Source organism: Cnephaeus nilssonii (genome assembly GCF_951640355.1).
Source record: "Cnephaeus nilssonii genome assembly, chromosome: 12".
Lineage (NCBI taxonomy): Eukaryota > Metazoa > Chordata > Mammalia > Chiroptera > Vespertilionidae > Cnephaeus > Cnephaeus nilssonii.
Genome location: NC_137083.1, coordinates 42,376,085 through 42,403,021, shown reverse-complemented (window position 1 = coordinate 42,403,021; position 26,937 = coordinate 42,376,085). Strand labels below are relative to the sequence as shown.

Genomic DNA, 26,937 nt, shown 5'->3' with positions numbered 1-26,937 from the left:
AAATAATTTTGGCCAGTCCTTCACTTACTGTTATCATAGTATGGTCTAAATAGGACCACCCCCCAAAAAGCAAAAGGAAGTAGAAATATGTCAGATCACACTATCCATGCTGTTTAACACATGATCACTTATTGTTGGGCTAGATCCTTAAAGCCAAGACAGCCACGCTGCTTTATGTACACAGGACTAGCCGTGTGAGTGCACCTAATGACCGAGAAAGGGGGAAATTAGTTGGAAACGTAATCTGCAGGCTGCCTGACGCCAGCTGTCTAGAAAGAACTGGATGCTTGCCTGTATAGAGGCAATTCTGCAGGGTGACTTAATTTTTCATTCAGATGTTTGGCGTCCTCCGGAGCCAGAGTAGGAGGCGTAATGGGACAGTCTATTCATTGACCATGACAGAAAAGTTCTATTTCTCAATGAAGATTTTATTTCTTAAATTTTAAAACAAACCATATAGTACCTTTAGGCTGGAAGACACCACAGATGGACATTGCTTGATGAGACTGAGTACAAGGGGATTCACTGTGGGCAATTTGATTTCGTGCCCTAGGCGCCCTGGATAGCATCACCAAGTATTTCCAGATGTCCCTGGAGGCAGAGAAGAGGGTCAATGCCTCCACCACAGACCCCAGCAGCACTGTGGAGCAGTCGGAGCTCACCAGAGAAAGCGTGGAACACTTGATGATGGAGCAGGAGACCCAGTTCCGGGAAAAACAGGCGGAGCAGGCCCGTCTTCTGGACGAACTGGCAGGCAAACTGCAAAGTCTAGACCTTTCAGCCGCTGCCGAAATGGTAAGGTTAGGGGGCTTGGCCTCAAAGCTATGGTGCTATAGGAGGAAAAAAACACCCTGCTTAGTCTTTAATATTGTTCACTTTGCAGATGAACCAGGAGTGAAACCTCAATGGTCCCATCTCTGACCACCAATGTGGGGTACCATGACTGAACCAGATTAAAAACAAGGCTCTGTGCTTCAAATCTTCCTTCTCCCCAAGGGCTCTCTCTGTGGAACACCCAGAGAAGCATGCCTGCTCTCCCATACTGTGACTTATTTAACCTTGATCCTTTTCATGCTGTGGACATTTCCTTTTTACTTTGTTCTGATTTGAAGTGCAAACTCTATTTCGGTGGAGCAATTCAGAATCATTCTGGGCTTTCCTAAAAAAAAAAAAAATGAGCTAAAGAATTTTTTCCATGGGTGTTCATTAAAATGTTCCTTTGTTCCAGTAACTTTACCTGGTGAAGATTAACCCTGAGACCAGCCTAGAAAGATTGCATTTTCCAGAAGCTTTTAAAAAGTAACTCTGGAGCCAAATGAAATTGAGTAGTGAGTCTGATGAAAATCAGGCTGAAGGCCAAAAAAAGCCAAAGGGAGCCTGTTTCTTCCTCTTGATTCCTTGTTTTTCATGGAAGAGTAGCTATCAGAGAATTCAGAGGGTACTTTTTTACAGACTTCTATAAGGCTTATGCTCGCTTAGCTTAGAAATCGGGTCAGTTAAAAGAGGAAGGTAAGTGCCTAGAAAACTGAGAGCTCAGACCATTTGTTTTATCTTAGTGATGGTTCCCCTTCCTCCTTGCCTGTCCCCACCCCCCTCCTTCTCTGAAATGGACAAAAACACCGTCTGTGTTGTAGTGTGACTAATTCAATTGATGCCTACAATATATACTCATTATTTCATCTAGTGGAAACAGGAAGTAATCCTGTCACTAATAGAAAAATGGAGGCCTAGACCAATGTGTAAATTGCACCTAATAGGAGACAAAGTTGTTATACTTAAGCATGCAATGCCACTTCTTCCAATCTTCTTTGCTTTCAGTATTCCTTACAAATTCTAATGAAAAACCAGTCATCACAAAAAATCCGCAAACTGAAATGAAAAGCTAAGCACGCTGAAGGATGTTTGCTGCGCATCAGGGAAAGTATCTTGGGAGAGGGTGGCAGTGGCAGGCTCCTCTGGCCATCTGATGGGCACCCTTGCCTGTGCTTGCTTTTCCATGTGGTGAGCTACCTAGGGATCAGCCAGCCTCTTCTGGTCTCTCATGGTATGTGTTGGTCTTAGTTAATTATTCTATGAGAATTCCATACTGCCACTTCCTGTCCAGGGAGATTTTTGTCCCTTTGTGTTTCTTTCAAGTGCCTTCAATTCTTTGTCTTTGTCTATTCAGCTAGACCCGTGCTGGTTTTTCCATGCTTGCCCTGTCTGTTGAAGTAAAACAGATCTAGTGAGCTGTCAGATTGTTTTTAGAAAGCATCCCTGAGGTCTTAACGCTGCTCTGATTAAAGCTCATGCTCTGTAGCACACAGAATAAATTTTATTTCTGAAGTTTTTTATGTATTGTAAACCAGATATATGAAAGACTTATTTTGAGATATAATGGGGTTGTAATTATCACAAAATTATTAGTCTAAAGAGTTGACTGTATTTATTAAAAAACTTTTTTACTTCTTAAAAAGAATACTTCCTGCCCTGGCCAGCGTGGCTCATTTGGTTGGAGCGTCCTCCAATACGCTGAAAGGTCTCGGGTTCAATTCCCAGTCAGAGCACATACTCAGGTTGTGGGTTCAATCCCCTGTGAAGGTGTGAATGAGAGACAACTGAAACATTAGTTTCCCACATCAGTGTTTCTCTCTGACTCCTCCCTCTCACCTCCCCTCTCTCTCTAAAATCAATCAATTTCCTTATTTGGGAATATTTTAACTGCTTTTCATTGCAGTAAATCTTTGCTTCTTATTAGTTCAAGCATTTTCTAGGGAAGCTCTAAATACAATGTTCTTCCTGCTCAGCCCTTTACATCATAGAGCAAACTTGTAATTTACCAAGTTGCCATGTCTATGCCATGACCAAGCCCTGATCGTTGGAGATTTATGGTAGATAAGGAAGGAGGAAAGTCTATGGGGTGTTGCTTATTTGGAAAAGTTACATCCATCTTGGTTTCTACTGTTTTCTCTCTCCCTCTCACATCTGGAATGTTCTCCCATGTCCCCTGCTCAAATCCCACCAGCCAATATCCGTCCCCAGCCACAACTACTATAGTCCTCAGTAGTCTCTCCTGTCTGCTGTCCTTCGTACTTACATACTGCATCTGACCTATTCTTGGCTGCTTTATGATCCTGTTTTCCTAACTAGATGAGAAGTTACTAAAAGGCCAGATAACAGGCCTTTTGTGTCAACCTATTCACCAGGACATTTATCAGAAGGTTCTCAATACCTGGGTTTTTTGCGTGCTCTTTTTTGACTCAAACTGGTTAGAGAACAGGGGTAGCATTCTGTGGCTCTCGGATTGGTGGGCTTCAATCTGGGAGAGCAGATAATGTTTGCACCCTGCACAGAGCCCAGCTGGTATTCCAGTTCATCAGGGCAGAAGGTACTAATGAGGGTTGTAAATTTTTGTTGTTTGCTTGCAAATAAGCAGGTTAGCTTATTTCCTAAACTCTCTGTTCCTCTCTCCATCCTGCACCCTTGCTGAGGACCACCTACACACTCTCCAGGGCCACCCAGGCCCTGCCCAGCTGTTAGGCTGCAGCACACTCACTCTCTGAACCTCACTCTCTTGGCTTGTTGCAGACCTGTGGCACCCCTCCAGGGGCCTCCTGCTCCGAGACGGAATGTGGTGGCCCCAACTGCAGAACTGACGAAGGACAGAAGAAGTGTGGGGGGCCTGGCTGTGGTGGTCTGGTCACTGCTGCGCACAGCGCCTGGCAGAAGGCCATGGACTTTGACCGAGACGTCCTGAGTGCCCTGGCTGAGGTGGAACAGCTCTCCAAAATGGTAATTCAGCGATCAGCCTCAGTCTTTACTGTTTGTTGGCTTTCAATGTGAAGTGGAAGATCTGAAAAGGAGAAACCAATTCAAAGTGCTGACTATAATAAAAAGGGCATTTCACACCAAGTATGAAAGGGCAAGTTTTTGCGAGGTCAGGGAAATAGATGTTTAAGAATTTGCTTTCTTCTCATGACAGTAATTTGAGATAACCACGTTACTTACCATGGGTGCAGGGTTATGAATACATCCAGCTGCACTACAAAAATTCTCTACTAAGCAACCAAGCATTTATTCTTAACTTCGTATTAACTGAAGTATGTATGTAGGTACCTGAGAAAAAGACTAAGGAACATTTATAGGCCACCAAATGTTTTGAAGGAGTTAAAAACAACTAGAAAAAAATTCATATGCTGGCCCTACCTACATGAGAATACTATATAGGAATCTTATACTGACTACTTTCAGTCTGTAAAGGAATATAATACGGTTAAATGTTTCAAAAAGTCGTGATTCCAAAGGCTAGTTTTTCAACATCATTTTTTTGGACCATTTATAAAATTCTAGTGTGCTTTAGAAAGAGCGAAGTTGTCCCTGGGTAATTTATTCCTCATGTTTAGGTCTCTGAAGCGAAACTAAGGGCAGATGAGGCAAAACAGAATGCGCAAGATGTTCTGTTGAAAACCAATGCTACCAAAGAAAAAGTGGACCAGAGCAACGAGGACCTGCGAAACCTGATCAAGCAGATCAGAGACTTTTTGATGCGTAAGGAACTTTTTCATTTTACTTTTAGATATTTCTTCCTATCTTGGAATATGAAAGTATTCTATATGAGTATGTGTTTGAGGCCATAATTCAAATCTGCAGAGAAAATCAGTTTCTGGTGGGAAATAACATTTCCAAATGTAAAAATGTCCATGTTAAAAAATGTTTCCATTTCTTAAGTTTATCTATGTGTATGTCAATAATCTTCTCTGATTTTATGCAGATACAGACACACCTGATATCCAAGTAGCAAATCAGAAAGTGAGAGCAAATCGTATACTGTGAGAATTGAATTTGGAAATTGTTAGAGATTACATATAATGTCATTAGAACCTTCACTTGAAGTAGAGTTTATTTTGGCATTGCCCCCAAAGCCTTGTAATGCTTTTATTTATAGGATATTAGACCTATGGTTAGACAATTCTGTACCTTGAATGTTTTGTAAAAAAAAATCTCTAGAATTTGTGGTCTAGCACATAAGTATTGCTATTAGTTTGAGGATTATCAGTCAGTAAGGAGAGTTTTGGCTAAAAGTTACAGAAAACTCTCAAATGAAAAGGACTTAATAAAAAAGATGTGTAACATAACTTCAGTAGTAGGATAGCGCCATGGTTCAAAGACCCATGTATGTACTTTTCATCTTTCTGCTCTACCACTTTCATCTTTCTGCTCTACCACTTTAAGCATATCAGCTTTGTTCTCAGGCTAGCTGCTCCTGGTTAAAAGGTGGCTGCCAAAGTTCCAGACTTCATATAAAGACACTGTGATATCTAATGGAAGAAGAGACCACCTATCCCTTTGTAGCATCTTTTTTAAAGGAATGAAATACTCACCAGAACCCTCTGAGGAGTCATCTCCATAAATCTCACTGGCCAGAAATGAGTCCCATGCATAACTGTCACTGGCAGATGGAATGGAACTACCATATTTGGCAGACTAATTAGAATCTATGTGAGCATCGCTCACTCATAGGGTTGCCAGGCGTTGGAACCAACTCAAGGGCACACAACACAGACAATCAGGATTTAATAACTGAATTGATAAGCTTACCTTACCTTAGAGGTAGGTGCCTGGACCAAATCAATATTCTGTTAGCAAGGAAAAAGGGGAAATGACTAAGAAAGCTAACAGTACTTACTAAAGATACCTTATGGAATATTCTGTGGGAGCCATCATTCAATGACATATTTTCCTATACTTAAAATCTTAGGGGTCCATTTTTACGTTGAGTTTTTTAAAAGGGTTAAAAACTAAGACATACTTAAAGCTTAACCTGTTGTTGTTTTTACCTCCTTTCACATTTGACATTTGAAATTCTTTGGCTTCTGATAGATATGTCATCCTGATTCTCTTGCTTCTTTGTCTGGATTTTTTCTTTCTGTAGTTTCCTGAATCCACATTATTTACAGGGAATATCAACTACTTATATCTGCATTTACAGTAGTTTCCTGCCTAATCTTTCAACCTCAATTGAAAATTTTCATTGCCTGTTAGGATCAAGTCCCAGCTTTCTACCCTGGCCTCTATATCTTCTACAATCTTAACCATTCACGCCACTCAACTTTCACATAACACTCTGCTCACAGTCTCTCCATTCAAAGATGTCCTTTCTTCTTTCAAATACTGTTATCCTCCAAAACCTGATGGGTTCCTCAATCTCCACAAAGACCTCCCTGACTCCCAGACGGCAGCACATCCCAGTTATCCTTGTTGTCTGCATTACTTTCTCATGTGTACAGATCTCTTCTCCCTACGCAAATAATTATTAAATCTTAAACAGGAAGTGTGTTTTGTCTTGGTGTAACCACACTGCGCTAGTCCCATAGTAGATGATCGTAAGTGGTTGAATAAGTGAACCATGTATGATTTTCACCTCTTTACGGGAACATCTTTGCTTTTAACAGAGGATGGTGCTGATTTGGACAGCATTGAAGCAGTTGCTAATGAAGTATTGAAAATGGAAATGCCTAGCACCCCAGAGCAGTTACAGAACTTGACCGAAGATATCCGTGAACGAGTTGAAAGCCTTTCTCAAGTGGAGGTTATTCTACAGCAAAGTGCTGCTGACGTTGCCAGAGCTGAGATGCTGCTAGAAGAAGCTAAAAGAGCCAGGTATCTGAAGATACTAATGGCATTTAGGGTGGCTTATTCTGTGTATCTAGGCTGGAGTAAAAAATGTAATTAGCCAATAGAAATTTCTATGAGTCTCTCTGGGTCATTTCAGGAAGGCTGTTCTTTAAAAGAAATGTTTGTTTTTCTGAAATGTACTTTTCCATGTTCACATATAATAAAATGTCTCATTCTTTTACTCAGCAAAAGTGCAACAAATGTTAAAGTCACTGCAGACATGGTAAAGGAAGCTCTCGAAGAAGCAGAAAAGGCCCAGATCGCAGCAGAGAAGGCAATTAAACAAGCAGATGAAGACATCCAAGGAACCCAGAACCTGCTAACTTCGGTGAGATATTAGTCATTATTACATGTAGGTGAAAGCACTCGCATGTACTCTTTTATCAGAAAGGGGCATTTGATACTTAGAAAATCCTTACAACTGAACAATCAAGGATTCCTTTCACTTGAATACATCTGAACTATTTCCTTAGCTAACAGTGACATGTTTTCAAAGAAGAAAAAGGACTCTGACGACACTGGAACATTAAGCCCCCCTTCATATTCACTTCCCCAAAAAGCTTAAGATAAGTTTCCTTTCCTTCAAGAAATCCCATGGAGTCTATTCAGTAGTATGAAGTATGGTATTAATTTCAAGGTCCATTGTTAGAAAACCCCTGCTATTATGAAGCAGCCCCAAAGCAACTACATGGTTAAAACCAATGTCTTAAGATTTATGAAGTTATCATTAGTAAAATTCTACTAGTTTTGAAAAGGACTGGAAAGCAACAAAGTGTCAAAATGTCAGTTTCCAATGTCCACTCTAGAGAAACCTAATAGAGATCTTAACAGCTAAACAATCTTGTGTTCAAAATGCATGGAAAACGTGATGTTTTATGAGTAAAACTAGAGGCCCAGTGCACGAAATTCATGCACAGGGGTTGGGGGGAGTCGTCCCTCAGCCTGGCCTGTGCCTTTGCCCTCTCGCAGTCCGGGACCTCTTGGGGGACATCCCTCTCACAGTCCGAGCCTCTTGCCGTCCGGGACCCCTCCCTCGCTCCTTACCGCCCGCCACTGCACTCAACAGCTGTGGTGGGAGCACACTGACCACCCGGGGGCAGCTCCTTCCTTGAGCATCTGCCCCCGGGTGGTCAGTGCATGTCATAGCGACCGGTCGTTCTGCCATTTGATCAATTTGCATATTAGGGTTTTATTATATACGATACTCTTAGAAACAACCAGATAACAAAGAATTTTTCACGTGCATTTAATACTTTATTCTAACAATCCTCTCTTAAAGTAATGCAAACATAGTTCTATTTTTTTACATCAGTTCTATAAGCAAATATTTTTCCTTCCAATTTTAGGAATGTTCATTTCTTTTATAAAACTAGGTGAAGAAAATCGATGACTCATCTAATCCTTCCCCATTTTTGATATCAGACGCTCCCAGTACTGCCAGCCCTCTCAGGCTAACCACCCTTAATGATTACTAATACCTGGGCGATGGTTTATTCAAACTGCCTTCCTGCCATTAGTTGATACAAACCTCTATTGCTCTCAGTTAAGACAGGCCAAGCAGTTCATCTGCCACTTCTCCTTCTTAAACTTTGAGCACCAATAAGGCCTTTTCTTCAGGCTACGTGTTCAGATTTAGGAAATTATGTTTTTCTACCAGACTGTGTTCTAACACTATAATTATTTTTCAGTATGCTGCTAACATGAACAGTATTTCAGTGATTTTTTTAAAAAAATCACTGTTTTGAAAAGCAAGTGAAAATATTAATCAAATTGTAGGTGAGGTGTATTTGCCTTCATGATGCATGTTAATAATGGTTGTTTCTCAGGGACTGGGGGGACAGCAAGAGTTTTAGGTTAATGACAAGAAATCAAGACAACCTCTAACTAAACTATGCTAATGAAAAGCTTGTCAGAAATGATTCACTCATCTATATATATAAGAAGCTAATATGCTAAGTGTCCAACCATCCGACTGGTCGCTATGACACGCACTGACCACCAGGGGGCAGATGCTCAGGAGCTGCCGAGCTACAGTGGTTCTTGGGTAACACACCCAAGAGAGGTGGGAGCCCGATTCCTCACCAGGCTGCATGATTCCACCTTCAGCAGTGGGTTATGTTGTTGCTGGGGCTCTCTCAGCCCCGAATCTGGTTTACTGCACACTTGTGTTTGTGTGCTACACTCTGTACGATAGCAACTTTGCAGAGTGACCTCTCACACTCCAGAACCCCTTGGGGGATGTTGGAGAGCCGGTTTCAGCCCAATACCCACAGGCCAGGCAGAGGGACCCCACCTGCGAGGGACCCCGCTCACTCTGCAGACTCTGGGGAGGGACCACGGGAGGTTGGCTCCAGGGCGTGTCAGGCCCGTCTTGCCCAGTCCCACCCCGCCAACCACCTTCTAATTAATTTCCTTTCAGTGTGCACGAATCCATGCACTGGGTCACTAGTAAAACTACAAAGCTTATCTCCTAGGAATTCTAACTATTCTAAGAATGTTTCTAAGTTAATTAACCTTTTGCACTCGGATGTCGAGTGTGACTCGACACTGTTAGCATTAGAATAAAGGAATCGAGAAAAAATCAAGCGAGTGCAAAGGGTTAAACTTTTAGGTTAAGAATCATTTGGTATGAAATACAAATTTTAGTTTCACTATGGCATAATTATTATTCAGAGATAATCCTATGGAAAGAGACCCATCCTTAAGAATAATTTCTAAGAAAAAGTGAGTGCTAAGTGAAACTGGTTTTTCTATCATGAGCCAGATTGCTTACTTTGGCTAGCTTAAAATTTTTTTAAAAAAAATCAATGTTTTGTCATTATACTTTGAAAAGAAATCAAATGTGGATTTTTCACCAGATGAGAGATTTTTCCCCTAAGTAACTTTATTTACAGCTCCCATTTCCCAATCCTATCAGTAATTGTTCAGCCTTAACATTCCTGGTCTTTATGTCTTCAGTAATTAGCTAAAACCACCAAAATTAACTTTACAGGTAGTTTCTGAAGTGCCATAAACTCCACTACTGGAGTTTCCTTTCAAGTCGATAGAAAAAACTAAAGGTGACTGGAAGTTATAATTTTCCCACCAACATTAACTTGGCAATTTATGTGGAAATCCCTCTTCTCGCATCTGTTTATTTGTGATCATTGGCCAACATTTGCAGATGTCCTTAAAGTGCTTCTCAACACATCAAGCTGCCTGGGGTGGTTCTTACCCTAAGGAGAAACTTCATGTGCATTTCAGCCTAGATCACCAGAAGTACCAAAAGAATACAGTTAACATGAGATGTAGCAAACACTGTTTAAAGTTGGACACTTTACTATGCTTTCTTGAAATTATATTTTCTTTTTAATAATTACTTCTTTTCGTCTAGAATAAAATGGTATAGCAGTCTTTTAAATCTTCCTAGAAACTATTGTTCATAGCACTTCCTACCACTTCTTAAGTTAATGGCTTGCTGAATGACATATTTTTAGATTGAGTCTGAAACAGCAGCTTCTGAGGAAACCTTGTTCAACGCCTCCCAGCGCATCAGTGAGCTTGAAAGGAATATGGAAGAACTTAAGCGGAAGACAGCGCAAAACTCTGGGGAGGCAGAATATATTGAAAAAGTAGTATATGCTGTGAAACAAAGTGCTGAAGATGTTAAAAAGGTAAGTAAATCTTTGTAACTTCACAGCTGTGTTGATCAAGGAGCAACTAGTCTCACTGCCTTCCTTGGAATTAATAAGGAACATGGCCCTAATATGGTTATAGTCATCAAACTTCCAAATGACCTGTTCTGACATAGCAGTCTTTAAAGACAGATGGAAAAGAATGGCAGTGGATATGAAAAATATCCGATAAGCATGATCTAGATCCTCGAAATTAACTTAGGGGTGGAAGTCTTAAAACAAGCATATTGAGCATCTATTTCTGTATTTTCCATCAGGAAGATCTTTATGGCATACAGTAATTACCTGGCCACTTGAGAAATCATTAAAAGCAGTATAGAAAAAACTTAAGAGTTCACAACAGAGACCAGTTAGTAGGAAGGGAACCAAATCTCACCCCTTCCACACTCATTTTGAATTAAACCCCCCTTCCCTTGCTTCTCACTGAAAGGTACTCTATTTTGCAGAGAAAATCTCACATGACCCAATTTTTCCACCAAGGAGCCAAGTAATTTCTACATTGTCTGGGCTTTATTTCCAAAGTACCTTTTTAAACTTTTGGGGAGAATGTTTACACTGTAGGGCGTTATAAACAAATTAATTTCAAGATTTTTCCTGAAATTACTTGGGCTTTTAGGCATTACATAACAGTGACTATCCTGTACCTCTGGGTCGGGAAAAAGAACAAAACAGAAAATTTCACTTCCATGTCTGTCTTTTCCACTCGTTTCCTGCAGTTTTGTGAGCATGAATTTCCCAAATAATCTTCTTACAGATCATTTTGCATACATGACATTGATTACAATAAACAGGAACAAAACCACTTGACATGAAATTCCTATTAACAATGGCTATTGTTCGAAGTGTTTCTCAAAAGAATCACTTGTAACCATCTTTCCAAACCTACACCAGTTTCTCCTCTCAACCACCCACATATACTATAATCTCACCCTTCCTTTAATTAAATCTGCCTTTTCCCTAATTTCTTGGTAACAAGTCTCTACAAACCCTAAATTAGTCAAGAATCCAGATGGCCTTCCTTCCATTTCTTCAAAATGAGCCCTTTTTGAAATTTAAATGTTTGGATCTCAGCACATCTACTTTTGAGAAACTCTTACTCTCTCTACAATGTCTCCATAGAAAAGTGCTAATCAGCAGGAGAGAGAGGGCTTAGCCCTAGACCTGTTAAAACTCCAAAATGTTTTTAAAAGTCATGTCAATGTTGTATATAATTCCACTGTTTCAATATAATGTTTTCAATTGTTTACCACTGAATAGCTTGAAGCCTGAGTCCCCTTGATGGGGGCCCTTAATCCAGAATGCTTGCTGTGCAAGTTAATACCTATGTGATCCAAGCTTGCCACAATTATACTACTGCCCTTGTAATGTAATTGCTGACACTAACATTACCACTATTTTGTGTCTAAATGTGGGACTGCAGACTCTGGATGGTGAACTTGATGAAAAATATAAGCAAGTAGAAAATTTAATTGCCAAAAAAACTGAAGAGTCAGCTGATGCCAGAAGGAAAGCTGAAATGCTACAAAATGAAGCAAAAACACTTTTGGCTCAAGCAAACAGCAAGCTGCAACTCCTGAAAGGTAGGTCTGTTCACCTAGGTTCATGCTTTCACAAAGTATTTTAAAATAAAATACATTCATAGTTCGTTTTTATTTAAAAGGTGAAAATCCATTCACTTTTTCTCAGGCACTTACTTAATAGACCCTTACAAGCAAAGATAATTATTAGGTTTTGAGATCATCAAAACCTAATTGCTCAAACTTTTTCTTTTTATCTCTCACAGATTTAGAAAGAAAATATGAGGACAATCAAAAATATTTAGAAGATAAAGCTCAAGAATTAGAAAGACTGGAAGGAGAAGTCCGTTCACTTCTGAAGGATATAAGCCAGAAAGTTACTATTTACAGCACCTGCTTGTAATAAAGGAGGAAGGGCTATAAGACAGCTGAGGTGACCAAAGTAAAATAGCTACATTTAAAAACTGACTTACTGGTCTTCAAAGTAAAACTCATGGCCTATTTAATGTTTTTAATCACCACATTTTGTATGGAATTTAATAAAGTACAGTGCTTTTGTATAAATATATGTTTAGTTTAATTCTTAAATTGTTACTTTTACTGATTTTAGTGTTCATGAATCCCTTGAACAAAGAATGTTATTTTTACTGTAAATATGGATTTATAAACAAGTTGATTGCCTCCATGGAGACCCTAATGTCTGTAAACAAGCTATATTATTCATCTCTTTGCTAGGTCAATATCCTCCATAAATCCAACCCAAATCACCTCCCAGGCTAGAGCTGGAGCTACTTGCACAATTTCAGTGGCTGCTTAGTTGCTCCAATCTCCAAAACTCCCACAGTATTCCTTGCTCTAGGAAAAAAAAACAAAGAGCAATTTTTAGAAAATTGTGACTTTTAAGTATTATCACCTTCAGGGTTGCTATGGGGAAGGTTTAAATTAAAGCAGGCCAGAGTTTAGATATTGCTCCTGCCAAGTGAGCAGTGCTATTCAAAGTACAGAATGAGACTAATTTCTCAGCTTTTACATTGTATTTTAACTCAGAAACTACAGATTCTTTGCTAAGATAATGTAGGGTGAGGCCAAAACAATCATATGACAATCACTTATTCTACAAGGGTAAAGAAAATAACGGATACAACTGCCAAGCCTGTGTCAACTTTATAGCTGAGACAGCTGGGTAACAGGCCAGGCCCTGATTTTTTCACACATTCTTCAACAACCATTCTGTGTACTACTTTAACCACCCACACATCCAACACAGCTGCATTTGAAGCGGGGCCTGAACAAAAGTTATGAAAACAGCTATAATTTAAACAATAAGGCAAGACCTTCCCTCTGGTTCGAGGCACTTAGTTGTCACTTGAACAAAGTGGTCATACCGCATCACCTACAAGAGAAAGGAAGTATTTTCCCCCTATGTATTTCATTTAAAATAGAAACTGTCACTACTCCCTACTCCTTTACAGCTAAACAACCAAAGATCTCACACTGAAACCACAAAATTTTAATCAGCTTAATGAACTGGACAAGGAGCTCGGCCCCACCTTTCACCAGCCAAGAAAATATTTCGAACTTAGTAAACAGTAAGTGAACATTTAAAATTTGTTTTATCAGTCCCACCCAAATAAATTTGCATTCCCATATTGAATGGGAATCCTTAAAGTTGAATTTAACTATTTCTTTGTGTCTCTCTATAGCTAGGACTTCATATTAAATTATACTTCAGTATTCCTTAATTAAAACTTTTTCCCTAGAGTAAGAGACATGCTTGAGGTTTAAATAAACTAGCACTTCACATAATATTGGGATTTCAAAAAAATAGCATATACCAAACCAACACTCCTGCTAATAACTGCAAAATCTAAACAAAATGTGTTTTCCCCCTTAAAGTAAAGATAGAGATTAATCAAGTAGGCAGAGGGGAGTTGACACTGAAGAAAGATCAGCACTGGGTGAAATTCACATTTTTAACAATTTTTCACTTGAGGGGAGATCCCAATAAGTGGCAACTTGGCAAAAGCCAAGTTTTACTGGTTCAAGAGTAGGAGGACAGAATTTAGGGCAACCACAGCAATTGAAATATGAAGGAGGGAAACATCAGAAAAGCAAAGAGACACAGGAGAGGACCCCCCAATTGTGTATATACTTTGCCCAATCTCTGGCTGACCAGTGAACTACATATGCAAGGAACAGGCAGTCAGGTAACGGTAAAACACCCGAATAGAAATCTCAGCTGCTGTCCTTCACAAAGACAAATTTGGAATGGAGATCAGCCAAGTAAACCACCCACTGAAACAAAAATTCACTATTTTTAAGAAATATGTAACATAATCCAGAATCTTTACATAGTTTTATTCATAAGAATCATGTACCCCTGACCGGTTTGGCTCAGTGGATAGAGCGTCAGCCTGCAGATTAAAAGGTCCCAGGTTCGATTCCAGTCAAGGGCATGTATCTTGGTTGCGGGCACATCCCCAGTTGGAGGTGTGCAGGAGGCAGCTGATCGATGTTTCTAACTCTTTCCCTCTCCCTTCCTCTCTGTAAAAAATCAATAAAATATATTTTTAAAAAATCATGTACAATCCAGGACCACTGGATATAAGAAAAAGGAAAATGTGACCCATATATAATATGATTAAAACCTGAAGAATACTCAAGATTCTCTTTTTAGCTATGATCAACTGATGGTATTGTATTCTACATAGCTTTCTGCTGATAAATTATATTCTCTCAACTTTTCCTTAAGACTAGTATAAACTTTAAATTGTAATCAAGTGAATATCTAATTTGCCTATTCCTAGTATTTTAAGATAGCTTATTTTCCTCTTTAAATTCATGCTATCCCAAATTTGAGAACTATTTAATCTAAAATGGTTCTTAAATTTAGTTAATATATGCAAAAGCCTATTTGTCATTTAACACCATTATTTAAATATTTCAAGAAATGGTCATATTATGTATTTACCAATAAATAAAATTTTATAGCACACTTGAAAGAAACAGTCATTTACCCAGCCAAGAACACAATGAAAATCTACATAGAAAAAGACAGATTTAAGATTCTCTTACATTGTTTCTCCAAAAGTACAAGCTCAATATTTTGTAGGTATCACCAAAACAGATTGAATGTCTTAATACTACAATGTGGGGGAAAGGTACATCCAAGCTTTTAAGAGCTATAATAAGGAGAAATAGGCCCTGGTCAGATGGCGCAGTCAGTTGGAGTGTTGTCCTATATACCAAAATGTTGCCAGTTCAATTCCCTGTCAGGGCACAAACCTAGATTGTGGGTTCAATCCCAGGTCAGGGCACATATGGGAAGCAATTGATTGATGTTTCTTTCTCTCTCTCCTTCCCTCTCTCTAAAAATAAAAAATAAACATATCCTTGGGTGAGAATTTAAAACAAAAAATTAAGCTTACAATGGACTACAGCATGGATGGACCTGGAGATTATGCTAAGCAAAATAAACCAGTCAGAGAAAGACAAATATCACAGGATTTTACGTATATGTGGAACCTAATGGACAAAATAAACTGAATCTAAATAGATCCAGAGACATGGAAGCACGGAACAGACTGACAAAACTCAGAGTGAAGGGGTGGTGGGGATGGAAAGAGATTAACCAAAGAAGTTATATGCATAGTCCATGACATAGACAATAGTGCAGTGAAAGCCTGGGGTGTCGCAGGAGCCAGGTGGATGGGGGGTAAAGGTTCAGGAGAAAGGGAATGGAAGACATCTATAATATTCTCAACAATAGAAATAAATTTTTAAGAAAGTAATAATGCACAAGAGGTAGTCATAAAAGAATTCATATTATCTTAATATCCACTCAATAATTGAATATTTAGGAAATGTTTATTTTCATATTTTCATTCCCCATTATAATACATGAGTGGCTATTTAACATTTAAATATGAATTTGGTTAACTATATACTTCAGACTACAGACCTTTACGGTAGCTTAAAAATCTAAACACATAAATTCTATATCTAAACAGCAAGAATTTGGGGATTAAATAAACCAAATGAGAGACGATCATTTTTTATTTACATGAGTTCAGTTTATACATATTTAAATCTTATTCTGACTGACTCTTATGTCCAATATTGAAAACCAAGTTTAAAATAACTTGATCACCTTGCTTCAAACACAGCTGTTCACCTACCATACTGCAGCTCCATCCATGTAATAAGTAAATCCAACTTTACTATACCAGGGACAAAAGCTAACAAATTCAGTGAGGTTGAACCTTATACAAACAGCATGGAAATATGCGTTAAAAATTTTTCCAGAGTGCTACTATAAGTAGCATTTCTTTTGCAATATTAACGTACTAAAACAAATTATTAAATTTTTTTAAAATGTAGATATGACATTATTCCATTCTGTCCAAACCTATTAAATACCTTCCAAAAGTTTCATAATTCAGTCCTAGAATTTCTTGGAGCTGTGAGCATATCCTGTTCAGAAATGTGATCTCTAAACACTCTCAGGAAATTTCAGAAAAATATAATCTTCAAATTTAAAAGTTGATTGGTTTGCCAAATGATGCAGCCAGGTTTGCTTCTCTAAAAGCTTCTGATAAGGTCTGCAAGGGAAGAAATTTAATATTAAAATTCAAGGACTTGTGTCAGAAGAAAATAGAGTAGCTATTAATTCTGTTATGTTGTTAATAATTACCGGATGTGCATGACAGACTCTAGCTATATCTTCACAGGATGCTCCATATTCCAATGCAAGAGCAGCTTCATTTACCATTTCACCAGCACCCTTTAAAATAGTAAGCCAAGAAGTAATTTTATTTCCATGGCAAAAACAACTACACACTAAAGGGAGATTAGTTGTAAGAGCAGTTAGCTAACTTCTTCCACTTAGGAAAAGCTTAACAGAAAAAGGTGGCACAGAAGTCAATAGCTTGGACTCTGGATTCAAATTCTACCAGTTACTACCTCAACTACTCACAGACTACTTCATTACATTTATTTGCCTCAAAAATGGGAAGAGCAATTCCTACCCCACGGAGTTGTGAAAATTAAAGTTAATGCATGTATTTAGGAGAGATTATAGAGTAGGAACTTAAATGTCCTACTTTCATTATTGTTACATCAAATACCTAAGGGGAGGGCAAGCTTCAGACTTATGGTAGGAAAGGCTTCTCTTAAAAGGTAACACTTGAGCTGAGACTTGAACAATAAAGGAGCCAATTACAAGAAGATCTAGAGGCAGAGCATTCTAAGCAAAGGGTATGACTATAAACAAAAAGCTCTAACCAGGAAAAAAACTTGACCTCTTATGAAATTGAAAGAAGGTCCAAAAAGGAAGAGTAGAAAGAGATGAAGCAGAAAGGTAGGCAGGACCAGACTCAGTGAGGATTTGTAAGTCTTCAGTTGAAAAGAAACTTGGTGAGTTTAAAGCAGGCATATGGTGCATGTTTTAAAAGAATAATTAGCCCAGGAAGATGGCTGCCGACGAAGGGATAGTGCGAAGGGAGAGTGTGAGGTCCCACTGGGAGTTTTTGTTTGTGAGTTGAGGGACAGCTGTACTCCAGCGGACTGTGGGGAATTGCCCAACGGGGTTCCCCTGACCGGGCAGCCTCCACTGCTGCTGGGATCCCTCCCAGAGCAACCGGCTCTGAAGCGGAGACTGCGCCATCTTGAAGGGGAGAGTGGATATTGTCGGAAGCCTGAAAATCCTGGGATTTACAACAATGGCACCCAGTGAACAGCTGCGAACCCGGGAACACTGGTCCCCACGTGGAGTGAGCATGCAGATTCGGAGGAGCTCTGCGCCTCCTCACGGAAAGGTCAGATTTTGTCTGGGAAAAGGTGAGGTCTGTGGTCCAGGCAGGAGAGAGAAACGCGCATGCAGAAGCTGGGTGATCCGGAGAAGTCTGCGCCCAGAAAAGTCCACGGCCGGGCCGTTGGGGCTGGCGTGATCCGCAAATGTGGAAGGGGATCTGCAGGGCTGCTAACAGACGGGAACTCTAAAAAGCAACCCATAGCTGAACTGGGCACAAAAGGGCAGCCTAAAAATTTTAAGTGTGCCGACTGCTTAGACCCAAGGGGAAAAAACACTGCACAGACTTGCACCACAGCGCTGGAGTTCGCGCACTTACTCTGGCTCTTTTTTCTCTCTCTTTTTTTCCCTCTTTAAATCCTTGCTTTTGATTACTAAGCCCAATACATAGGATCACCCAATTGGGGACACTCTAAGAGACTGCAGGGGAAAGTTGTTTTTGTGGAACCTGGGGATCAGAGCGGGGAATAACGATCAGAGAACCAGCTCTGGGGCAGTCCATTCCCCCAAACTGGTATTAAGTGCCACAGGGAAAACAAAATCTAAACACCAGCTAGAGAGGACCTATAGACCCAGAGATCAATCCAGAAACACTGCCACCCAGGGGTTGAATCACAAATTGACTCTTGTGAAAACACAAACAAAGGAGTATAAGAAGCAAAGAAGTACTGCCTGCTTGAAAATCAGGACTGTGGCCTACAACACTGAGGAGCAGTGGAATGCAGGGAACTTCAATACTGTCCTGACTAGGAAACACGCAAGCCAAACAGAACAATAGAGGAAGTGAATGATCTTCACTACTGAACGTTTTTTTTCTTTTTTCATCTTTTACTTAAGAAACTAAATTTTTTTTCCTCACTTGATTTTACCTTATTACATTTTTATTTTTAATCAGTATTATTACTACTACTACTAATTTCCAGTCCCCTGCTCTAAGTCCATGCACACCTCTCTCTTCTCTTTCTTCACTCTCCAAATTTTTTTCTCTGTGTCCTTTTGTTATTGTTTGCTTGACTGTTGATTATATTGGCTTTTTTATGCTTGTTTGTGAGATTCACTTTTTCTTTTTTTGTTTTGTTTATTTTTTGCTTCTGTTTTCCCTCGCCTTGCTTGGTATTAGTTGTTGTTTGTAGTTTGCATTCATCTCTAGGTATTTGTTGCTGGCATTTGTTGGGATTCGTGGCTGTTCTATTGGAGTTTTCTCCCCATATAAAGAGTTCTTTCCCCTCTTCTTTTTTATTCTGTTTCTTTTCTCTCTTACTTATTTTTCCTTTTCCCAATTTCAGAGTTAGAAAAAGAGCAACAAGAAAAGCCCAATGTAAGCAGAAGGAAGGAAATAATAAAGATCAGAGCAGAGATAAATGACATAGAGACCAAAGAAACAATATAAAAGATCAACAAAACCAAGAGCTGGTTCTTTGAAAGGATAAACAAGATTGATGAACCTCTAGCCAGGCTCACCAAGAAGCAAAGAGAGAGGACCCAAACAAAATCAGAAAGGAAAGAGGAGAAATAACAACAGACCCCACCGAAATACAAAGGGTTGTTAAAAAATACTATGAAAAACTCTATTCCAACAAACTGGACAACCTGGAGGAAATGGACATATTCCTAGAACAATACAACCTTCCAAAACTCAATCAGGAAGAATCTAAACATCTCAATAGGCCGATAACTATGGAAAAAATTGAAGCAGTCATCAAAAAGCTTCCAGCAAACAAAAGCCAGGAGCCAGAGCTTCACAGGGGAGTTTTACCAAACATTCAAGGAAGAACTAAAACCTATCCTCCTCAGACTATTCCAAAAAAATTCAAGAGGAAGGAACACTTCCAAGCTCATTCTATGAAGCCAGCATCACACTAATACCAAAACCAAATAAAGACAACACAATGAAAGAAAATTACAGGCCAATATCCCTCATGAACATAGATGCCAAAATCCTCAACAAAATTCTAGCAAATCAGCTCCGGCAGTACATCAGAAAGATCATACACCATGACCAAGTAGGATTTATCCCAGGGATGCAAGGATGGTACAATATCCACAAATCAATAAACGTGATACATCACATAAACAAAGTGAGAGATAAAAATCACATAGTCATATCAATTGATGCAGAAAAAGCATTTGACAAAATCCAACACCCTTTCTTGATAAAAACTCTCAGCAAGGTGGGAATAAAAGGATCATACCTCAACATAATAAAAGCCATATATGACAAACCCACAGCCAACATCTTACTCAATGGGCAAAAACTAAAACCATTTCCACTAAGAACAGGAACAAGACACTCCTGTTTGACATAGTACTGAAAGTATTAGCCATTGTGATTAGACAAGAAGAAATAAAAGGCATTCAAACTGAAAAGATGAAGTAAAACTGTCCTTATTCGAAGATGACATGATATTGTACATTAAAAAAACCTAAAGATTCCCCATCAGAAAACTATTAGACTTAATAAATCAATTCGGCAATGTAGCAGAATATAAAATTAACGCCAAGAAATCTATGGCATTTCTATACACCAATAGTGAACTTACAGACAGAGAGACTAAAAAAGCAATCCCATTTACCATCGAACCAAAAAAATTAAGATACCTAGGAATAAACTTAACTAAGGACGTAAAAGACCTATACGCAGAAAACTACAAGACACTGAAAAAAGAAACAGAGGAAAACATAAACAGATAGAAGAACATACCATGTTCATGGATTGGTAGAATCAACATCATTAAAATGTCCATACTACCCAAAGCAATCTACAGATTCAATACACTCCCCATTAAAATACCAACGGCATATTTCACAGACCTAGAAAGAACTCTCCAAAAATTCATCTGGAATAAAAAAAAGACCCCGAATGGCCACAGCAATCCTGAGAAAGAACAAAGTAGGTGGGACCTCAATACCAGATTTAAGCTGTATTACAAAGCCACTGTTCTCAAAACAGCCTGGTACTGGCACAAGAACAGACATATACACCAATGGAATAGAATAGAGAACCCAGATATCGATCCAAACCACTATGCTCAATTAATATTTGACAAAGGAGGCATGAACATACAATGGTGTCAAGACAGTCTCTTCAATAAGTGGTGTTGGGAAAATTGGACAGATACATGCAAAAAAAATGAAACTAGACCAACTTACACCATACACAAAAATAAACTCAAAATGGATAAAGGACTTAAACATAAGATAGGAAACCATAAAAATACTAGAGAAATCCACAGGCAGCAAAATCTCAGACATATGCTGAAGCAATTTCTTCACCGATACCGCTCCTAGGGCAATGGAAACTAAAGAGAAAATAAACAAGTGGGACTACATCAAAATAAAAAGCTTTGCACAGCAAAAGAAACCATCAACAAAACAACAAGAAAGCCCACTGTATGGGAGAAGATATTTGCAAATGTTACCACTGATAAAGGTTTAATCTCCAACATTTATAGGGAACTCATACAACTTAATAAAAGGAAGATAAATGATCCAATAAAAAAAGTGGTCAACGAACCTAAATAGATACTTTTCAAAAGAAGACAGAAGGAAGGCCAAGAGACATATGAAAACATGCTCAAAATCACTAATTATCCGAGAGATGCAAATCAAAAAGACAATGCGGTACCATCTCACACCTGTCAGAATGGTAATCATCAACAAATCAACAAACAAGTGCTGGTGAGGATGTGAAGAAAAAGGAACCCTTGTGCACTGCTGGTGGGAATGCAGACTGGTGCAGCCACTGTGGAGAACAGTATGGAGTTTCCTCAAAAAACTAAAAATGGAACTCCCATTTGACCCAGTAATCCCACTTCTAGGAATATATCCCAAGAAACTAAAAACACGAATCATAAAGGATATATGCACCCCTATGTTCATAGCAGCACAATTCACCGTAGCTAAGATTTGGAAACAGCCCAAATGCCCATCAGCAGATGAGTGGATTAGAAACTATGGTACATCTACACAATGGAATACTAAGCTGCTATAAAAAGAAGGAATTCTTACCATTTGCAACAGCATGTATGGAACTGGAGAGCATTATGCTAAGTGAAATAAGTCAGGCAATGAAAGAAAAATACCACATGATCTCACTCATTTATAAGCACAACCAATGGACACAAGACACTGGGGCGGGGGGCATGAGGGCATGCGAGAGGGGGTAGGGGAGGCTGGGGGAAGGTCAATGGGGGGGAAAAAAGAGATATATGTACTACTATGTGTAATACTTTAAAAAATAAAATAAAAATAAAAGAATAATTAGCCCAGCCAGCGTGGCTCAGTGGTTGAGTGTTGACCTATGAACCAGGAGGTAACGGTTTGATTCCTGGTCAGGGCACACGCTCAGGTTACTGGCTCGATCCCCAGTGTGGGGTTTGCAGGAGGCAGTAGATCAGTGATTCTCTCTCATCTTTGATGTTTCTATCTCTCTCCCTCTCCCTTCCTCTATAACATCAATAAAAAAATATTTTTAAAAGAAAGATTGTTTTAAAAGAATAATCACGGCTGCAGTTTGGAAAGTGGATGATATGGTGGGCAAAACTGTGAGAGAGAGAGTGTTGCTGGTACCTTGCTAGAAATGATGCACAAAGAAGCCATACTCAAATTTTACTGGTAAATACCTACACTAATAAAAGAGTAAGATGCAAATTGACTGTACCTTCGCGATGCCCACCAGCCAACCAGGAGTGGGTATGCAAATTAACCCAACAAAGATGGTGGGTTAATTTTCATACGCAGATGCGAGCGGCCAGGGGCAGGGCAGGACAGCATGGGAAAGCGGAAAGGTGGCTCCAGCTGGAGTGAAGGCAGTGCCGACAGCAAGGAGAAGGAAGGCCCATTCTTGCACGAATCTTCGTGCATCGGGCCTCTAGTAACCTTAGAATGTAAACACTTGGTGGTTTTAAATAAATCTACTAATTAGCAATGCTTTCCAAAAATCCTAATGAAATTTCTGGTTTTACAATACTCACTGCTCCTAGAATATGTGCTCCCAATACTCTGTCTGTTGATTTGTGCCCAAGAATCTTCACCATGCCATCTGTGTCAGCATTTGTCTTAGCTCTGCTGTTAGCAGCAAACGGGAATTTCCCAATTTTGTACTCAATACCCTGTGAGAGACAGAAAAAATGACAACCTACATAAACTCTGAAAAAGTTTATTCCCATTGGTGAAACCATCCACCATTTGTTCAGAAAATAAATGCCAAGAAAGTAATTCTTCACAGAACATATAGAAGGAAATACCAAAAGACTTGCTAATGAGATATATTTTGGTATAAACACAAAAAAATGCCAATTTCAATCTATCTGTGTATATGTCAAAGCCAAAAAGAAAAGCTCTAGAATTACTAATTTTGAAATGCAGGCAAGTGAATAATCTCCTTTACAATACTAAGGAAAAAATATATAAACTAAAAGTATAATGTTCTACATAGTAATTAAAACACACTAATATATTAATAACTCTCAGCCACCAGTGTCATAAACTCAATTCATACATTGGAGTAAAACTACCCTAGTGCAGTGTTACCTCTTCCTTCAACTGCTCTTCTGATTTGCCGACCCAAGCCACTTCAGGGTGTGTGTAAATCACTGATGGTACACAATTGTAGTCAATGTGCACAGCACCACCAGCCATTCCTTCAACACAGATAATGCCTTCATCCTCTGCTTTGTGAGCCAGCATTGGACCAGCCACCACATCACCAATAGCATAGATACTACAACAGAGGTCAAAAGAAAGAGTAAACTTCTGAAAGCGCAGATACTCATCTTCAGTTATGCCATGTTCACAAGATTATAAGTTCCTAGTTATTAAGTCACCCAAACATATATTAAATTCAGCTCTTTAAATATCGAAGTTTGGGTTCTAATTTTCGGTAATGAAAAATTAAATTAATTATTTTGCTTTTACATATTATTTACTATTTTTCCCCAAAGCCAATGCATTTTTTAAGCATGACAGAAGTCTTATTTTCAAAGTAGTGTTTGACATAAACTTCAAAATTATTGAAAATGCAGTTAATTATGCAACTTACTTTGGAATTTTAGTTTGGAATCTGGAATTGATTGGAATTCTACCTCTAGGGTCTAGTTCGATGCCAAGCTCTTCTAGTCCCAAATTCTGCGTAAAAGGTCGTCGGCCAATGCAAACCAAGAGTACATCACAAGTGATAACTTCATCTTTACCACCAGAAGCAGCTTCAATACTAGATAATGAACGGTGTTATAACTGTTAAACACACATCTACATAGATAGCTGATAGACTTGGAAATTTTAACACCAGACAGTTCTCAAGTATTGATGACACTTCTAATAGTGTAAATTTATTTTATTATAACATAGGCTCAGACTATGAAAAATTGTACATATTCTCTTGAGGTCTATCATTAAAATCTTTAAAAAAACAGACAGTATAACACGGGTAAGAACATAGGTCTTATAGTAAAAAAGATCCAAGTACAAGTAGTGACTCTGTCACTCACTAATTGTGTGACCTAGGCAAGTTATTAAGTTATAAAAGTGTTTAATAGAGTGCCAGGCACATAGTAAAAAATCTAGTTAATATTACTGATTTCCCTACATATCAGTCTAAAAATATTGAATTCATTTTACTGAGTCTTGGGAGCTTAAACTTTCTGAATGAATACAGTACTATAAAAACGTACATTAAAATGAGAACACTGGATTACTTTATCTACCATCAACTTAATTATGAATTTCAATAGACTGATTTGACAATACTGAGTTAAACTAAGCAATAAAATGGTTTTATATTATAAAATAACCTAAAATTATAAAATACTGAAAAGTTGAACGTTTTTCTTAAAGAAAAAGATGAAAATATCATCAAAATCAAATGCAGCATACTTACGAAACATCAATTTTTCCATCTGACTTCTTGGTAGCACCAGTAACTTTTGTATTCAATTTAAATTTAAATCCTTGCTTTTGAAGGATGCGTTGAAAGTTTTTAGATATCTCCATATCAATTCCAATTCCACCAACATGCCCCAAAAACTCAACTGCTGTAACATCTGCACCAAGTCTTTGCCAAACTGATCCCTGCAAATAACAATAAAAAAATCATAACAATAAAGATTTCTAGAGCAAATGTTTACTGAATTATCTTAAATAATTTATTACAAGATATTTTCTTTTGTTAATATGTTCCTATTAGAGGCTCTGAGCTTTAACACTGTGGTATCTATAACTTTATACTAGTATATTTATTCACTCTGTTCACTCAACATTTATTGAGCACCTACCATATGCTAGGCATCAATTTAAGTGCTAGGCAAGCACTGCCTCAGGAACCTTATATCCTGGTACAGGAGAAAAATAAGTAAAATTCATAAAGAAGATGGTAAAGTGCTATGAGTAAAAAATAAAGCAGGAAGTAGAGCCACAACTATTGAAAGGAAAGGAATTACAATTTTAAATAGTATGACTGGGAGAAGGCTTCACCAGCAGTGACATTTACCCAAAGACTGGAAGAGAAGGAATGAACTATACAGGTAACTGGTCCAGAAAGGAACAAGTGGGAAGAAAGGTCCCTGAGGGGGAAGAAGTAACCCCTTAATGCCACTAATTTCTAACACTTGAAAAATATGCTAGCTCTTAATGCTATTAATTTCTAATGCTTGAAAAATATTTCATTTTCCCAACAGAGAAATGTTTACTTTTTCATTGAAGTTATAATTTAAACTGAATGCTTATTTCTTAAAGAACATTTTAAGCCCTAGACCAGTGGTCGGCAATCTCATTAGTCAACAGAACCAAATATCAACAGTACAACGATTGAAATTTCTTTTGAGAGCCAAATTTTAAAAACTTAAACTTCTTCTAATGCCACTTCTTCAAAATAGACTCGCCCAGGCCGTGGTATTTTGTGGAAGAGTCACACTCAAGGGGCCAAAGAGCCGCATGTGGCTCACGAGCCGCAGTTTGCCAACCACGGTTCTAGACCAAGACCACACCAACTCACCAAGATCTCAGAGGTCCAGGTAAGAAAAAATAAAAACCATTATAGCACCATCTACTGGAGAACAAAAGACAGACCTCAACTTAACCTGTTAAATTGTTAAGAACAGAACAGTACCTAAAAAAGAAAAGTTCACTACTTCAAATGACCAGGCAGAGAAACAATCCATCAAATACCATAAGTAACAGGGTAGGTCAGAATGAAAATGAGAAGTTCCCAGAAACCAAACTCAGAGACATGGAAGACTGTGATTTAAATGACAGAGAATTCAAGGCTGCAGTTATGAAAAAAACTAAGTAAGATACAAAAAAAACACAGAAAAGCACTTCAATGAGCTCAGGAATAAAATCAACAATAAAAAAGGAGTACTGAAATAAGAGAATGAAACTATAAAAAATAACCAAACAGAAATTCTGGAGCTGAAGAACTCAACAACTGAGACGAAAAATGTTTTAGACAGTCTGGAAACAACAGATCAGAAGGAAGAGAGAATTAGCAAGCTTGAAGACAGAAATCTAGAAATGACTCAGGTGGAAGGAGAGAAAGAAGTGAAAGTTTAAAAAAATCAAAGAACAATATGAGAACTGACTCCATTAGAAAGATCAATGTAAGAATAATGGGTATTCCAGAAGGAGAATCGAGGGAGAAGGAAACAGAGAGCCTATTCAAACAAACAATAAGAACTTCCCAAACCGCCCTAACTGGTTTGGCTCAGTGGGTAGAGCATTGGCCTGTGGACTGAAAGGTCCCGGGTTCGATTCCGGTCAAGGGCATGTACCTGGCTTGCAGGCACATCCCCAGTAGGAGATGTGCAGGAGGCAGCTGATCCATGTTTCTCTCTCATCAATGTTTCTAACTCCCTATCCCTCTCCCTTCCTCCCTGTAAAAAAATCAATAAAATATATTAAAAAAAAAAAAAAAGAACTTCCCAAACCTACCTATGGAAAGAGCTGGACCCTCCAATTCAACAAGCTAACAGAACACCTAATTATCTCAATGCAAAAAGGCCTTCTCCAAGACATATTATATAAAAACTGTCAAAAGTTAATGACAAAATTTTCAAGGCAGCCAAGGGAAAAAAGACTGCAACCTACAAAGGAAACCACATTAAATTATTATGGACTAGAGGCCCAGCGCACAAAATTCATGCACAGGTAGGGTCCCTAGGCATGGCCTGCAATCAGGGCCGATCTTCCCCAGCTGCCGGCAGCCAACCCCGCCCCCTCGCCACCACCGCTGGTCTCCCTGTGTGTGGGGCAATAGTTCTGGAGCTGCCCGCGTCAGCTACCACCCACC

At 38.7% G+C, this 26,937-nt stretch overlaps 2 protein-coding genes across 3 annotated transcripts in view; one reads left to right on the top strand and one right to left on the bottom strand.

The window, feature by feature from the left end:
* The window catches only part of LAMB1 (laminin subunit beta 1), a 67,595-nt gene extending 55,182 nt beyond the window's left edge, over positions 1-12,413 (top strand). Inside the window, exons 27-34 of the mRNA XM_079785902.1 lie at positions 554-795; positions 3,568-3,771; positions 4,383-4,527; positions 6,432-6,639; positions 6,841-6,982; positions 10,131-10,307; positions 11,749-11,908; positions 12,112-12,413. Of these exons, the coding sequence (XP_079642028.1) occupies positions 554-795; positions 3,568-3,771; positions 4,383-4,527; positions 6,432-6,639; positions 6,841-6,982; positions 10,131-10,307; positions 11,749-11,908; positions 12,112-12,248 (1,415 nt within the window). The 3' untranslated portion in view covers positions 12,249-12,413. The remainder of the gene's footprint in view (positions 1-553; positions 796-3,567; positions 3,772-4,382; positions 4,528-6,431; positions 6,640-6,840; positions 6,983-10,130; positions 10,308-11,748; positions 11,909-12,111) is intronic.
* The window catches only part of DLD (dihydrolipoamide dehydrogenase), a 48,130-nt gene continuing 24,890 nt past the window's right edge, over positions 3,698-26,937 (bottom strand). Inside the window, exons 9-15 of one of the 2 annotated variants that reach the window (XR_013814284.1) lie at positions 24,532-24,722; positions 23,695-23,865; positions 23,187-23,376; positions 22,628-22,765; positions 16,539-16,628; positions 16,265-16,446; positions 3,698-3,832 (exon numbers count right to left, since the gene is read on the bottom strand). Coding sequence is in view for 1 of the 2 variants with exons in the window: in XM_079785903.1 (XP_079642029.1) it covers positions 16,381-16,446; positions 16,539-16,628; positions 22,628-22,765; positions 23,187-23,376; positions 23,695-23,865; positions 24,532-24,722 (846 nt within the window). In the remaining variant the exon portion in view is untranslated. Of the gene's footprint in view, positions 3,833-15,693; positions 16,447-16,538; positions 16,629-22,627; positions 22,766-23,186; positions 23,377-23,694; positions 23,866-24,531; positions 24,723-26,937 lie in introns of those variants that run through there. The other variant, XM_079785903.1, reaches the window with a different exon arrangement.